The sequence below is a fragment of the Calliopsis andreniformis genome, chromosome 3, assembly GCF_051401765.1.
Source record: "Calliopsis andreniformis isolate RMS-2024a chromosome 3, iyCalAndr_principal, whole genome shotgun sequence".
In the NCBI taxonomy this organism is placed as follows: domain Eukaryota; kingdom Metazoa; phylum Arthropoda; class Insecta; order Hymenoptera; family Andrenidae; genus Calliopsis; species Calliopsis andreniformis.
The window spans coordinates 19,002,532-19,018,545 of NC_135064.1; the positions used below are offsets into that span (position 1 = coordinate 19,002,532).

Here is a 16,014-nt window from a genome sequence, read left to right on the forward strand (position 1 = left end):
TTCAAGGAAACTCTGCACACGACATGTTGCTTGGATAAAGTAAAAACTTCCTTTGCCTACTACAAGTCTAGGACAGGACTCATTGCTCGAGGCATTGTTTAACAATTGCGAGAGATACTCCGAAGAGAGTACGTCAGTGGCATTACATAAGAGTTACGACATCTGCCTTATTTTCTGATTAAACGATAACTGAGTGACGCACAGTAACTCCCATATCGGAGTTATACCATTTCGTGTCACTAATTGACGCTATACATGTCACCACTCCAGTGTGTCACAAGCAAACGTTTATCATCTACGAATTCCTTCCGTCTATAATTTGATTTCAGATAACAAGTTCAAACGTAGCATCAAAGAGTCGCGACTCTGTTTAGACTACTCGTCATCCTTATCGCCGATCCCAAAACAGAATATTTACTGTTCCTGTCGCACAAGATGTCTCGCGGAACTCCTTTAAGGCAATGCTCTTCACGAGACTTCTCGTAGGACAGGAACACTACGTAGGTCGCCAACGTGAAATCATTGGCTGGCGAATCGATATATCGCCCACGTGTGTACGCTGGCTGGCTGGGCAGTGAAAAAAAGTGTTGAAGTGCGAAAAAAAGGAAGCCCAGCTCTATCCAGACCGTTATCGGGCTCTCGCGTGTTGGCACTCCTGGATGGTCGCTTTTAATCCGTTAAATGCCATTTCCTTGTACACGTCAGCTGCGGACCAATGAGCTTCGCAGGCTCCCAATGTCCGCCACTTCTGCTGCCGTTCACTGCCAGGGGCTAGGCATCCTCGAGTGCTCTCTTAGCCTATTCCACTGGGATTCCATCTGGATTTCCCGTGCGCGTGTACACAGGACGGCGTGTAGCGTCCAAACCTGGCGTGCTCGCGTCGATACGACACCGGAAGTGGCTGGCCTATCAGCGAGGATAGGTCTAGCAGCGGGTGCAGGAGTACTCGCACTCGAGGAATTTCTGGAGCCTCGAGCCGATCCTTGGAAAAAAAAAAAAGGACCGAGCGGGGGAAGGTCTGGCCGAGCCGCGCGTGAAAATTTCAACGACAATCGCGTTACGCCGACCAAAGCGGCGGCCACGCTCTCCTGCCTTCGCGGGACTCGATAATGCACACCTCCGTGCGTATCTCATTAAAGTTCGTGGCGTGAAACGCGCGCGGAGAAGAGGGAAAAAGGAGTCGACGCGGGCAACCGTGAAACGCGTTGCTGCCTCAATGACGACGCGTAATCGAATTTCTTTTTTCCTTCTATTAATCGTTTTTCTTTGGATCGTCCCCGAGGGCACCTGAACGGGTTCAGAGAGTCACAGAGATAAAGTCGTGGCGCTGCGCAGTACGTGGTTTTGATAACCATTCGATTAATAAAGCGTTGTAATTGATTTATAAGGGTATTGACTTCTTGCTGCTGAAGTAGTTCAATGATGAAGTGAAGGTTTTTTTTTTAGATCGCGTTTTGCGTTGTAGTAGAGCGAGAATGAGGCTGTATTGAATCTTTCGAATCGACTCCCGCGCGACACGATAATCACCTTGGATTAAATTAACAGGTGTGACACTGGCATACGCGCTATGGAGTGTTATCGACAGCTAGATGACAGCGGGGTAAATAGAAACGAGCATTTAGAAATTATCGTGTATAACCATCGACAGCTCGTCAAATATCATCAACTTGCTAATACACTTTCTCTATAAAAGGTTTTTTATGTACTTTGCTGTGCAATCGTTAAAAAATTGTAAGAAAATAGCGATGAATCAGCTTAAATGTCATAGTTGAATAATAAATAATAATTGCAAGTTTTGCAACTGTAGAACGAATAATCTTTATCTATGGGTGACTTAACTTCTGGAATACTAATTGTAACTTGGGTCAACCTGCAAATTAGTGGGTTCCTCGTCAATTTTGAGAGTTGAATTAAGATTATCGAAGAACTCCAAAATTATTTCTCCATCATGAACGACGTCAAATTTTCAAATTCGTATATTTTTGTATCTTCGATTTCTCAAACTTTCCAACTTTTAATCGTTTAATTATCGAAAACCTTTCTGAATTTTTTAATGAAGTTCTGTATTTGAACGTTGACAGTGAGAGCTGAAATCGATGGGCAATAGAATCAAGCTACTTCTGTCCTGCTACAATAAGTACGTACAAAACAAATACAGTCCAGCAGTATATTTTCTTAGGTCTCCAAATAATTCTTAATGAAACACAACCAAAGACTTAATTAATGAGAAACATAAGCCAAATATAAAGTGTTTTTTCTGGGAATAAAAATCCACGTTGGAGAAAAATCACACTCTCGATGTGTAGCAGTTGAGTGCTGTTCTTTGTTAATTAAGTTTTCCATTGTTCTTCATCAAGCATTACTGAGGTGTTTGCGAAATAGTTTTTCTTATGAAGAATTTTCCTCTCGGAGAAGCTCTAATGAGTCAACAATAGAAAAAATCACAAAAGAGTAACACAATCACCATCCAACGTGACTACCTTGAATTATGAGAAACAGTACTATACTGGTTCTTCGACCATGCATCCGTCATTTATTACAGAACAGAGGACGAGACGTCAGATGACAGTGTCCAAACGACACGACGCACGATAATATTTTCTAGTTTATCCAGCGACTCGGCTCATATCACGTAAATGCACCGAAGCTCGTGCGTTACGGTTGTGCTTTTTGTGCCAGTCGTTCGCGAGACCTCTCGTGCCACCATTTTTCATCGTGAGCCTGGTTCGGACATTAACTGATAATAAGCTTGAAATGAGGTGACAATATGCATATATCACGAAAATAAAAGATCTAGTACTATTTTAGGTCTTGTCACAGATACTACTTTCATTAGATATTTATGGACTCAGATTTGCAACCTTTGTTATTTCTATGCAGAAATAATCTGTCGATCGTTGAATGTCATACGTGCATTATACCAGATTTAAGTGCAGACATTTAATTACCTCAGTGAGTATTAAAAATATGGAAGAATTTGGAAAATAACTTATATGTATAATAGAAATACACAGTTCTATATAAAAGAATAAGGTAGATGCAGACTTCTTTTCCAATAATAACTCTAAAAAACATTAGAGTTCTTGTCTAGAGCCAAATAACTTTCCTGGAAACGATTTCCCTATTTTAAATAATTAAAGAGTAATTGACTGTTACACCTAAACCTACTATCGAAGAAGAAACGACAACTTGAACACAACATTCGTATAAAATTCATAGTACGAGCTCACGTTTTACCCTAGTTATAAACCTCTTTTGCTATAATATGAAACAGATTTGCAATAATATACAACGTGATTTCACGTAATGTGCTGATAACGTGTTCACGTACTAATCACGCAACATCTTAATTCGCTAACGCAGGTATCACCTAATTACCACGACTCCAATCAATTCCCCGAAGCACCATACAAATTGAATTACCGTCTGATAATCTAATCTAACTTAATTACCATAAACCGCCGCGTTACATCATCGGTGCAGAAAATATCATACAAAGTGTTTCTTGTAGCACCGCGTCAGCTGAGTCATTTCTTTTTCCTTCTCCCTCGAGCTGATCACGCGATGACGATGCAATTTTCCTTGTTCCTTACTCCTCGTGTAGCATTTAATAACCTTCGTGCCGAGGAATATCCAGCGTTTAGCAACGTCAGGCCGCGGCGATTAGCTATCGCGGCTGGTCTGCCCGACGACATCGTGCAAAACGAAGTATTTTTGCAAGCGGTGGGAGACGGCCGCGGAGCTGTGCAAAGATGGGTTGCATGCTCGGGAACGTGAGTGCCAGGTGGTACGACGCGTGAGTCGACAAGGACTAGGGGGCCTCTTCTTAATTACGTCGCTACCCAGCACGAGACACAACATACGAATGGCAACTGGAAGGTTCGCTGGGACGCACAATGAACTTGCAGAAGAATCCTGTTCGTGACAGGAGTCCTATGAATCGTTCGTTCGCCTGGCTGAACGCGATTAATATTCCTCGGACGACAGAAACGTCGTCCCCTCTGCGGGGCCCACCACTGTGATAACACACAGTGGACCATGATACTGCGTAATTCGAAGCTTGGAAATAATTGTGAGACGAGAAGCTCAGCTGGAAAATCCTGCGTCACGCTTTGAAGTCTTGAAATATGAATGTTATTACAGCTATTAAGAATAATATTTCAAATCATGAAATACGTCAGGGAGAATTCTGATTTCCCTCAGAGTAAAATAAAATCGTCGTGTTTAACGCTAACGCTTGTGACAGGGGGCTGATTATAAAACGCATAGCTGTTAGTCGTACAATTCCATAATTCTTTCAGAAACGAAGCAAATAGCTTGTTGGAGATGCTGCATTGACCCGCTGCTCCTTCTTTAATTATTGCAAATCTACAAACGAATATTGCGTAACACTTTTATGTAACCTATTAGATGTATAACTTGTCAGTTAACGCTTTTCCTCAACCGCGATATTCATCAGAACTGACAATGAGTTGGTACCAGAGAATTCGTATAGTCCATCGAGTTCGTATCATCGATTTCGTTAAGGAAATAGATTAAAACGCATCCCTTCAATATGGAAATGTCGGTCATACGTAGTTAAGGAACGATTCCGCGTCGTTTGGCAAACAACGTAGTGAAGAAGGTTTGTAAGTCCCCTCGTGTTCGTCAATCGTTCTCATCGACTCGTGAGAGTCACGCAGCTGGCAGTGCCGTCGTGCAGTTCTATCATTTTTACTGCAGCAACTGATAAGTTCACCAGTAAATTCGAAGGAGGATGCTCATTTCAAGTTTAAAGTAACCTCGGAAGCGCGAGTGTTCGACAAACAAACAGGCTTATAGCTATCTAATGACAGTGCAGTTCTTACAGTAATACGGATGATCAATGAATGTACTGTTTTCGCTCTCACATGAAACTGATAGCAGAAAAGCTCTGTATCAGAGACAGCTTTGATAAACGTAAAGATAAATAGTTAAATATTTGATCTATAATGTTACAGTTCAAAGAACAATCAACTTCCATTCGTTACAGATAAGCTTTTAATCAAAAGATCTTTAACTCTTGTTCTGTAATATAATATTATTTAAGCCTCTACTATTCCCAAGATAAAATGTCACTTTCTAATCGCTCTGAAATTTTCACGAAATCTGAGAAAAGAGATGAAGGAAATCACTTTTACCAGGCTCCAATGTCAAACACTTTCAAACTAACTCCAATTTCTTAGAGCATTTACAATTCTAGAGAGTGAAAATATTCAACAGTCCAATCGCCAGCAGAAGGGTGGAGTAGGTATCTGCACTGTTATTAAAGTAGCAGCTTGTAACATAAAATATTGAACTGGTCGAGTAAAACGTTGTAAACCACCGATAACATTCCTATTATTGATAGTGCATTATTACACTCACAACAAGTATGTAAATTCCTCAGCCACGTAATGGTCTCACAGTTAGTAGCACAATAACCGTATCGACTGACAGTCGATCATAATAATCACACCATGAAGACCACAGTGGTGACTTTGTTCTGTATTGTGTATTTTTTCGGCGCCACGGAATATATTCAGGGCTACAGAATCCTGGCAATAATTCCGTCACCTTCTTACAGTCATCAAATTCCCCATCGACAGCTATGGTTTGAACTAGCCAAACGCGGCCACGAGCTGGTCCTCATCACCACGGACCCCTATCCGACGAATTTTACGAATTTCAAGCAGATTGACATAAGTCGCGCCTACAGTGTACTTAGGCAAATCGATTTCATCGACCTCTATTTTAAGGGCGAGACCTGGATAGAAATCTGCGAAAAGTACTTACAGCAGGTTCAATTTGATATCCTAGAAATGTTCTTCGAGCACGAGGATGTGAAAAAGATATATGCACCTGAGAGTAACCTAACGTTCGATCTAGTGATCCAGGAGATGATCTCCGCGCCGACTTTAGGTGCATTTGCTCATAGATTCAATGCGCCTCTAATAGGTATTTATTAATGTTTTCTAAGATAAGTTGACTGATCGGTGATTTCTCCTATAGACACCTTTTTATTTTGTTTCGTGTCAGAATCTTACATTTTGTTTACCTTGTAATTGCAAATGTACAGTGTACATTACCACGCACTTCATTGTCAAACAGAGATCGAATGCTATTGGGTGTATTTAATTTATTTTTTGTACCGTCGTGCATGTTCCTTGTGATCGTAGGAGTATCATCACTGCCCTTACAAAATTATCACGAATATCTACTTGGGGGAGTCCCGCTACCTTCACATGAGTACACGTGGGAAATGGAGGCAAGGACGGGGTCAAATCTTTCGTTTTGGAAGAGACTGCGAAATGTCATAGAGTTTTGGAAATATCTACACATGCTCTATCGCGACACAGTCATCCGGCATCAGGAACTGGTAGAAAAGCATTTTGGCAAAGACATACCATGTTTACATGATATATTCAGGAATATAAGTCTAATATTCGTGAATCAAGCAGACATTCTAACTCCCGCTAAGGCGAGACTGCCGAACGTAATTCCGTTCTCGTCGTCCCATGTGAAAAAAACCCTTGACCCACTGCCAGAAGTGAGTATCCCATCTGCATTTGTATTTATCGTACATTGCCATCGTTATCACTTGTCATACTATAATCAGCCACATGTTCACAGGATTTGAAGCGTTTCCTGGACGATGCGCCCAATGGATTCATCTACTTCAGTCTTGGCACTAATTTAATGGGCTCCAGCATACCGAAAGAAATTCTACAGATATTCATAGATGTATTCACCAAGTTACCTTACAAAGTCGTGTGGAAGTTCGACACAGAACTATCTTGGAAATCCGAAAACGTGTACACCTCGACATGGCTACCTCAGCAGAGTATCCTTGGTGCGATTGCACTGTCTTTGCAGTACTCACATTGAACATAGAAATTGTCTGTGAATTGAATCTGTTTCATTTTTCAGCACATCCCAATATCAAGTTGTTCATTTACCAAGGGGGACTACAAAGTACTGAGGAAGCTATTCACTTTCAAGTACCTGTGATAGGGTTTCCCATTATGGCGGATCAATACTATGAAATAAGTACAGCAGAGGCACTTGGCTTTTGTAAACGATTAAGCCTCTCAACTGTAACAAGGGATGAGCTGGAAAGTGCTATTCGAGAGGTCATAAGTAATAAAATGTAAGTTGATTGTTGTGAAGGCATGACACTGCTATTGATAATACTAACGATACTGTTTTATGGATAAGTACTATGGATGATCGAAATATGATCAGGTAAATGATTTTGTTAATGCTTCCAGGTATAAAGAAAAGATAGCAGAGGTTAAAAGTTTCATAAATGACCAACCATACCATTTAGCAGAAAATTTTATTTGGTGGATCGAATATGTGATCCGTCACAAAGGTGCCCCTCATCTTCATACAAACATAGCGCAGCAACCTTGGTATCAACGTTATGATATGGATATCATGGTGTTTCTGTGTATTGTAGCATACCTTGTGATTTCGTACCTGATCAGTATATTAGCCAAGATTGCCATGCACATCTATAAGCATAAATATCCTCCTAGTCAGAAGCAAAAACGGAGTTAATCAGTTATAACGTTTGAGTGTTTCATACCAAGAAACAAAATTGAACATCAACAACTTTAAGCTCATATATAATCAATCTTTGGGAGTTCGGGAATGATAATAAAGATCAAAAAATGAAGATACAGTAAAATGATGATATTTAAATATTTTGGTCACAAGATGAACATTTGTACATTTGATTCTGCTTCCAATAAAAGACAGAATGGTTCTGGAAATAAAAAATAATTACGTCGATTCGAAGAGTCGGAAAAGGCATCGTCACAACTTCTACTTTGATCTCTTCGAGGAATATTTCATGATTGCATTTCTTTGAGAACTTCAGTTCCATTTATTACTGAAGTCGAACGATTACTAGAAGAATTTCTAGAAGTTGCTTACTCGCTAAAACAACGAGGAACTTTTTGTTACCTATTGCTGCTCCATAGTCTAAAAAGTATTAACCAAATACCAAATTATAAAAGTATTGTCTACGCTAATAATTTTTTCAAGGAACATGACATATTCAATAAAAAGTTTCCCGTTGTTGCTTCAATGAAGACACAGCTTGATAGTTTCTTTAAAAACTCCTGTGAAATCACATTACTATACACACCGCAACAAGTAATTAGTGGAAACTCATTACACCAACCATACAGAAATGAGACAATATTATTTGAAGACTATACAAAATCATTTTGTTAGTACCTAATTCACTGTCACTTCTTTACTAACTTATCTTCCTATTCCTTCCTGCGTTTTACTTCCTTTCTCTCCTTTAGAAAACTCCCAACTATAAATAACATATATACGTAGACTACATACAATCCTTTCTCCTATTACTTTCTCTAAGAATCGTTTAACTCATCAGTGGCTCATCTTGATCACCTTACTTCCACAATAAAAAATCATGAAGATCTTCACAGTTCTTCCTCGCAGACGTCCCTATTACTATCTCATGGCAGATATGATATCTTACTTCTCAAGACGGTTTTCCACGGCACGTGATTCGGCTAGCCTGGCTCATCGAATCTGGTTCGGCTCGCCACATCACGCGCCGCAGGGAGCCTCCCTCGTACTAAAAATCAAGTACTATTGAGAACTCAGAATTTGTCAGAGAATCTGATTGGCTCCGCAGAAAAATACACAGACATGGCACACACGCGTTTCCCTTATTAGTCGAATCAGTCACACTCAAATATCAGCCATGCTCAACAAAAAACAGCAGCTCTACGAGAGTCTGATTTCGCACTTGATAGAAAGAGTACACAGCATTACGTGTCTCTGTCTATCCAGCGCAAAATTGGACTCTCTGTGTCGCTGTTTTTCGTTCAGTTAGTATCAGAATTGTCTGTGACTACACCTATCACTACTACTTGCAGCGAACCGAGCACTCCTGTTTCCCCTTTGTCGTCTGACTGACAACTTCTGAGCTCTCCACGTTACTCAGGTTGCCCAATCTCCTAATCGCCTAATCACGCTTACCAGTAGTCTACGATTAGGAAATAAGTTGTAAATAGATGTCACTGACATCACTAATTGTGCTAGTTATAGAACAGCGCTGGGTCAAAAGCGCAAGCTTGTGCTGAAACTACAGAGATAGCAGCCCGTAAAGAGGGTTTCATAAACAGGGACAACGGATGGGGACGATTCAGCGATCTCAGCCGAGGCAATCTGTGTTCAGGGAAGATCGTATGCGCCCCGTGTACGGACACGCTTCACGGTACGCGGTGCCCGTGCAATTTCTTCGACGAGACGGAAAAGATCGATGGCACTTTGGCAAGTCGACGGATGCAGCGCTGTGCGACCGTGCAAGACGGGCTGGCCCATCCGTCGCATATCTATCGCGGACAGATACGCACGTGTTCACCCCGCGAAATTCAGCCGGCTGTCTGGCTACGCTGTCGAGCGAAAAGGGAGCGAACGATCGCGTCAGCTCGGCTTCACTGGCAAATGTTTGTCCGCTGGTTGGATTCGCCCCGTTCACTCTCTCCAACATGCACACGCGCGTACAACTTGCCAGGGGAAGGTGCACTGATTGGGCCGCCAGTCGTATTTAGCTTTGAAGTACTGTCGCGATTTCGCAGACAGCCCGACGTCTCATTTTGTCTGCCAATTTCAAGTTAATCTTGTTGATAAAGCGATCGTGGCTAACGTTACACTGTTGATTAAGCAATTCGAATCACTTGTTGATTAAGATCACATGGCGTGAAACATTTTTAAAACTAAAATCTTCACGCTTTACTTGATTCAGTCGATAGTGTAAATAATTCTTAAGATTTGGAAACTATACAAGGCGTTTGCTGTTAAACCGTGTACGAAATTACGAATTTAACTTATTTTACTTTTCGTTCGGAGTTTTTATAACAGATTACGTGTTTCGTCTTATGTCTATACTGCGTTCACTGAGAGAACGCAGTCGTTTCACGCAGATGGCTTCCATTGCCCCGACTGACTTTTCCACTGAGATTGGTGAAGGATTCAAGAGCCTAAAAGGACACGCCTTGCTTCTTTCTACTTTGTATACCTAGTGTCCAAATGAAACAAATGTTTCTATCTATTAAGAAACAATATTTATTGAGATATCAATGTATAAGAATCCACAGCTTATCTGATTATAAAGAAACAGCAACGGTAGAACTGTTTTCTGGATTTCCTACAAAATGTTCGATGCGACCAGGTAGTTTATGACACGGGAAATCTAGGGTCGTTTATGGTATTGCAACGCAGTAAGAATTCTGACTAGTACCAGTACGTTTTCGGTCGACAGAGACGATATTCAAGAAGATTTTTATTTGCTAACAGAGCCGCATTAATACTTTCGAAGAAAACTAAAATCTAAAAGAATATCGTTTGCTTGCTCAAAATTTCTTTCACACCGTTTATGCGCTAACACTTGAAGAAGTGACTTTCTTTAGAAATGGTAGGACCTCCAAGGGCCCAACAAGGGGTTCATGGGTAGGGATGTGCTCGGGAGTGACAGAGCCAATAACTAATGAGCGTAGGCGTGAACTGCGCAAAGGGTACGAAAACTCGTCAACCGACAACTGCGTTCTCCCAGTGAACGAAGTATAGTTATGGGACACTTGACAATGACAAGTATGAGAATGGTGAAGAATATGGAAGGTTGAAAGGAATCACTGTTTAGATGGTCACTGTTGTAAGCCTGATATTGGATTTCTGGAATTCAATTGATTTCTCAAGCGGCTCACTCCTGTCCAGACCCTCAGGAATAAACTGACCACTTCCTTCCCTTTGACTTTTCCCACCTAATGACCAACATTATTATCTCTCCAGATATTGACTTTTCCTCTTGGTTCGTTACACGACAGCGACACAGAAACTACATGAAACGGCACTCAAGGCAATCCTTATCGAACAGTTTTTATCACTGGATTACTTAACAGATTACCTCTGTTCATTAGGAACTGGAAAGCATTTTTCATCGATATCAACGAGAATTACAGGTAATAGAAACTTACGGGCAAGATCGCCCCGAAGAATCCAATTTTTCTCGTTTCTCGTGCGAAAAATATCGATCTTCTTACAAACTCGAGGAAAATTCAATTCCAGCCGCGTCAGCTTCCAGCGAGCAATTATTGGTGATTCAGCGGTCGAGCTGTTTTCCTGGGGGGCCTGTTAAGAAACTTGACAAACCAAAACATGAGAAAAGTGTTTCGCCTCGCGTCACGTTGCGACAGGCCACGCCGTGGGATTTCACTTTCCTTGCGCGGTCGAGAAGCAAAACCGCGGGAAAAGAGCCACGATGGAAAATGGCGAACAGGAGGGGGGAAGGGCAAAAAGAGGCGAAGTTAGAGACAGAGACACGCGTAGCTGCTCCTCGTTGGCGTTGATCGGCGTTTTTCAGTCAACATGGTCCGCTGGCTACGTCGAGGAGCGCTCTTACTTTCGAGCGAATTTCACTGTTCGAATCGAAAACGGTTTCACTTTTGCCGCACGCCTATCGCCGTGCAAATTGACCGTGACCCGTTCCTATCTGGCGACGTTCAATCAGAATCAATTTTCATGGTTTGCTGTCTCATCGATGGCGTAACAGGCATCGACCTTCCTCATATGACTGGAGAAATCTAAGAATGGCGCATGCGTTATAAAGCTGAGGAGACAGAGACTGTAGATAGACAGACGAATTAATTAAACGCGTTAGCTTCGTTTGCCTCACTTGTTGCAATACGCTGATGATTTGTTTCATTCACTGTTTACTAAGATAGGCTGCTTATATTTGATTAAAAACGTTAAGAGTCGGATAAACGAATGAGATAAATTAGAGAATAATTGAGTGGGAGAAATGAATTAACATCTTCAATGGAACGAGACGTATCGATGTAATAAATTATTGCGCAACAATATTTTCGAAATGAAATATTAGTACAGGATTGTATTAGTACGAAATACGTATAAGGTTGTAAATACATGTGTATTAACTATGAATTTCTAGTTAATATACATCGTTTGTATATTTAAATCAAATTTATAAGGTATATTCGATAAAACTGTGATACAACTGTTAAGCTTTGTTAACTTGATGATTTATAATTGACGGCTATTGAGTTCCCTTAATATTTCCATCAGCAACAGTGTTTTGTAACCAGGACTGAGTTAGTAACAATAATGATAACGTTAGTTACTAGGTGCATAACGAACCTCATGAATGAAATTCAGTAAGAAAAGGAATTTCTGTTTTTTAAAAGGATTCACAATAATTCCGTATACCTACAAAATCAATTAAGATTTTTTATTTCACAGATTACCTTAAATGTAGTTGCTGAAACAATCGAATATTTTCTAAAATTTTTAATCCAAAACAAATAAACAAGAAAAAATCTCTGTATTCAAATAATAATTCTAGCTTGATACTATATGTATAGTGAAAATACAAACAGCCTAAAAATCCTAAACAAACAGATCGAGAAACTGCTTCCAGCCTCATATACTCCACTGTCAAATTCGGAAACCAATCCAAATCTCCCCCTCCTATTCAAACAAGCTGTCACCTAAACTTTCTACGGCGTGAAAATTATGGAAATTGTTGATAACATTCTTACCACGAACCCGAGAAAATGAAAAAATGAAAAAATGAGTAAACATATTCGCAACTCAAGTATTCTTTTAGGTGACAATGCTACTAATATTCTGAAATATTGTGACTCAGCAATATCATCAAGAAGTAGCAGTAACATTGATAACACTTACAATTATCACTATATAAGCTCCTAGTACAGCAGAGCTCTAACTGTTAGTAGCACAGTGGTCGTGGCTAGCTACGGTTCATCTCGATTCTAGCAATGAAGATCACAGTCGCGACTCTTCTCTCGATCGCTTGTTTCCTCGGAGCTGTGGAGCACATTCAGGGATACAAGATCCTAGCGATAATCCCGACGCCATCGTACAGTCATCAGATCCCCTACAGAGCGCTATGGGAAAAAATAGTGAAACGAGGCCACGAACTGGTCCTCGTCACCACGAACCCTTTTCCGACGAATCTAACGAATTTCAAGCAGATATATGTCGATGGTACCTACTCTGATCTCAGGAAAATTGATTTCATCCAGCAACGTTTCGAGGGAAAGGACTGGCTAAACTTCATAGACGAATACATGCTGCCACTTGGACTTACATTCTGTGAACACGTGTTCAAGAACACGGAGGTAAAGAAGATGTACGCACCTGAGAGTAATCAGAAGTTTGATCTAGTCATTGCGGAGATGCTGCTAATGCCATCTATATATGCCTTTGCTCATCGATTTAATGCTCCTCTGATAGGTATTTATCAAAGTTTCTTCTATCATTCGTAAATTTCACTGAAACATTGTTAGATTTTCGTAGAGACATTATTTTTAAGCGGTACAGTACCCTTCAATTTTCACTTTGCTTGTCAATCTCTTTGAACATTGTATAGCATTCATCTAGAGCCGTGTATACATACAACGAACGAAGCACAGCGAACGTATTCGGTAGAATGTGTTTGTCCTTCGCTTACGTTCCCTGTAAATATAAATGAATACGTTCGGTATCATTTATTTCTATGTATACCTACATTAAGTTTGGTTCTTTCGTTCACCTTCATTTGCTGTATGTATACTTAACTATTTTAGTAACATCGTATTAGAATCATGCTTTATTCTTATTGTGATAGACTCCAGATTTTTGTGCAATTATGAGTATATTAAACGTGTAAAAAATTAAGGATACATGTACAAGGTGTCTCAAAACTGGCAATACAAGTGGGAAGGGGATAATTTTAATAAGAATGTTGGATATCATGTTTCATTTTCGAGAAAATTGAAATTAAATTTTGATCGAGTACAAGTATTCCGAGCTACAGCTTTAGGCGTTTGACTGGTAAACGGAGAATTGCTCAGACCAAGAGTGTTCTTAACTCGTGCACCCATCAAGCACTCAAAACTGTACTTCCATATACTGGCACCCGACCATGAATCAAACTCAATTCTCTCGACGACGAAACACAATATCAAAAAATTTTATTCCATATTTTCACTTATTTTTTTCATGTACAATCATCCTCTCTCCACTTGTACCATCACTTCTGGAACACTTTGTATGTACCTTAAATATAAAAAGAAAAATTCACATTACAGTATTTGCAGAGTAAAATAACTTTTCATTATGTTCTATTTTTTATATGTATCTATTCATGATAATAAAAATTTGCATAAAATCCGGAGTGTAACGATAACATTACGTCCACTTTATCAACTGTTTCCTGATTTCCTAAGCAGAGATCGAGTCATATCTCAAGTAATTTTAATTACCGTCTTGACCTATCAGTGTTAAGTTAATTATCGGTATCAGTAATATATGCAATCTACAACATTCCCCTCAATTTCATTTAACCATGCCTGTTCATTTAATCTTAGGGGTAACATCTTTGGGCACGATGGCTATGAACGAGCACGCGCTGGGTGGTATTGTACTGCCTTCGCACGATTACACGTGGGAAATGGTGGCAAATACAGGATTAAATTTGCCGTTTTGGAAGAGACTGAAAAATTTCGTACAATTATGGAGCCGTGTATATTATGTATATCGTGATTTCGTGCCTGCTCATCAACAATTAGCGGAAAAATATCTTGGCAAAGACATCCCACCTGTGATAGAAATATTGAAAAATACTAGCCTAGTATTTGTCAATCAGCCAGACGCTCTGACACCTGCTAAGCCCAAATTGCCGAACATGATTTCGTTTACTTCGTTTCATGTGCAGAAAAACCCAGATCCCCTGCCAGAGGTAAATGTTCTGTCTGTAATCGTATTTATATTACGTATTTGTCCTATCTATTTGTATTTATATTATCACTAACACCTGTCGAAATCATTCTGATCGTTCACAACCCACCTACAGGATCTGAAACGATTTCTGGACGAGGCGACCGAAGGATTCATTTACTTCAGTTTGGGCAGCAATGCTATGAGCTCTGACTTGCCAAAGGAAGTTCTACAGATATTCATTGAAGTATTTGCCAAGTTACCTTACAGAGTCGTGTGGAAGTTCGAGGAGGAACTATCTGGGAAGCCCAAAAACGTGTACACCGCCAACTGGCTACCGCAGCAGAGTGTCCTTGGTACGATACCACTGTGTTTCCAGTATTCCTATTAATAATGGTTTATTAATATAGTCTATTTTTAACGGTGTGATATAATTACAAGTTCTTGAAAACGTTACATTAATTATATTTAATACATTAATTTTTTTCAGTTTTAAAGTAATAATCATACCAATCATTTTGATTACTCTGATAGTCCTAATATTAAAGAGGCAAACTATTTGTTTTTTATTTACTAAATCTAATGTTTCTCAATCTTCAGCTCACCCGAAGATCAAGTTGTTCATCTTTCAAGGAGGACTGCAAAGTTCCGAAGAAGCTATCCATTTCGGAGTACCTTTGCTAGGGCTCCCAATTCTGGCAGACCAGGACTACCAAACCATCAGAATAGATGCACTTGGTGTTGGTAAACGACTAGAAATTCTAACTTTGAAGAAAGAGGAGCTGGAAAGTGCTATTCGAGAACTTATAACGAATAAGATGTAAGTAAATGAATATCGAATGAGTAGGATTGATAAATTTTACAGAAATAATTTCAGTAAAATGACTTTCTGCATTGTTTTTCAGATACAAACAAAAAATGTTGGAGCTCAGAACTACAATCAACGACCAACCATATGATGTAGTGGAAAATCTTGCTTGGTGGGTCGAATACGTAATTCGTAACAAGGGTGCACCTTATTACCGTTCCAGCCTAATCAAACAGCCTTGGTACCAACGTCTTGACATGGACATCATAGTATTTTTGACGATCGTAGGGTTCATAATAATTTCGAAAGCAATCAGCATAATATCCGCGATTATCGTATACGCCTGCAAGCAATGGCGGACGTGCCCATCTGGTCAGAAACAAAAGTTAAGTTAGTCTTTAAGTTAGTCAACAAACTTGAATATC

At 40.0% G+C, this 16,014-nt stretch overlaps 1 protein-coding gene across 1 annotated transcript; it reads left to right on the top strand.

The window, feature by feature from the left end:
* The first annotated feature begins 5,415 nt into the window (after nucleotides 1–5,415).
* LOC143177325 (uncharacterized) lies at nucleotides 5,416–15,984 on the top strand. The gene is made up of 36 exons (XM_076375198.1): nucleotides 5,416–5,955; nucleotides 6,177–6,547; nucleotides 6,631–6,850; nucleotides 6,928–7,147; nucleotides 7,269–7,555; nucleotides 7,593–7,645; nucleotides 7,720–7,765; nucleotides 7,883–8,236; nucleotides 8,408–8,477; nucleotides 8,524–8,611; nucleotides 8,675–8,800; nucleotides 8,833–8,934; nucleotides 8,987–9,048; nucleotides 9,096–9,565; nucleotides 9,624–9,691; nucleotides 9,735–9,742; nucleotides 9,833–9,925; nucleotides 10,598–10,662; nucleotides 10,741–10,752; nucleotides 10,869–10,900; nucleotides 10,962–11,379; nucleotides 11,432–11,586; nucleotides 11,702–11,795; nucleotides 11,924–11,949; nucleotides 11,993–12,004; nucleotides 12,127–12,215; nucleotides 12,246–12,312; nucleotides 12,404–12,416; nucleotides 12,460–12,582; nucleotides 12,668–12,705; nucleotides 12,765–12,770; nucleotides 12,816–13,317; nucleotides 14,433–14,803; nucleotides 14,918–15,137; nucleotides 15,382–15,601; nucleotides 15,687–15,984. The coding sequence occupies exons 1-36, from the start codon at nucleotides 5,478–5,480 to the stop codon at nucleotides 15,982–15,984; spliced, it is 5,877 nt and encodes a 1,958-aa protein (XP_076231313.1). The 5' UTR covers nucleotides 5,416–5,477.
* The last annotated feature ends 30 nt before the right edge of the window (nucleotides 15,985–16,014 follow it).

Bases quoted from the DNA above. Each gene is read 5' to 3' on its own strand.
- LOC143177325 (XM_076375198.1), top strand. From the start codon at position 5,478: ATGAAGACCACAGTGGTGACTTTGTTCTGTATTGTGTATTTTTTCGGC. The intron at 7,646-7,719 runs GTTCGGGAATGA...TTTGGTCACAAG, and splicing joins TATATAATCAATCTTTGGGA to ATGAACATTTGTACATTTGA. The intron at 8,237-8,407 runs GTTAGTACCTAA...TTAACTCATCAG, and splicing joins AGACTATACAAAATCATTTT to TGGCTCATCTTGATCACCTT.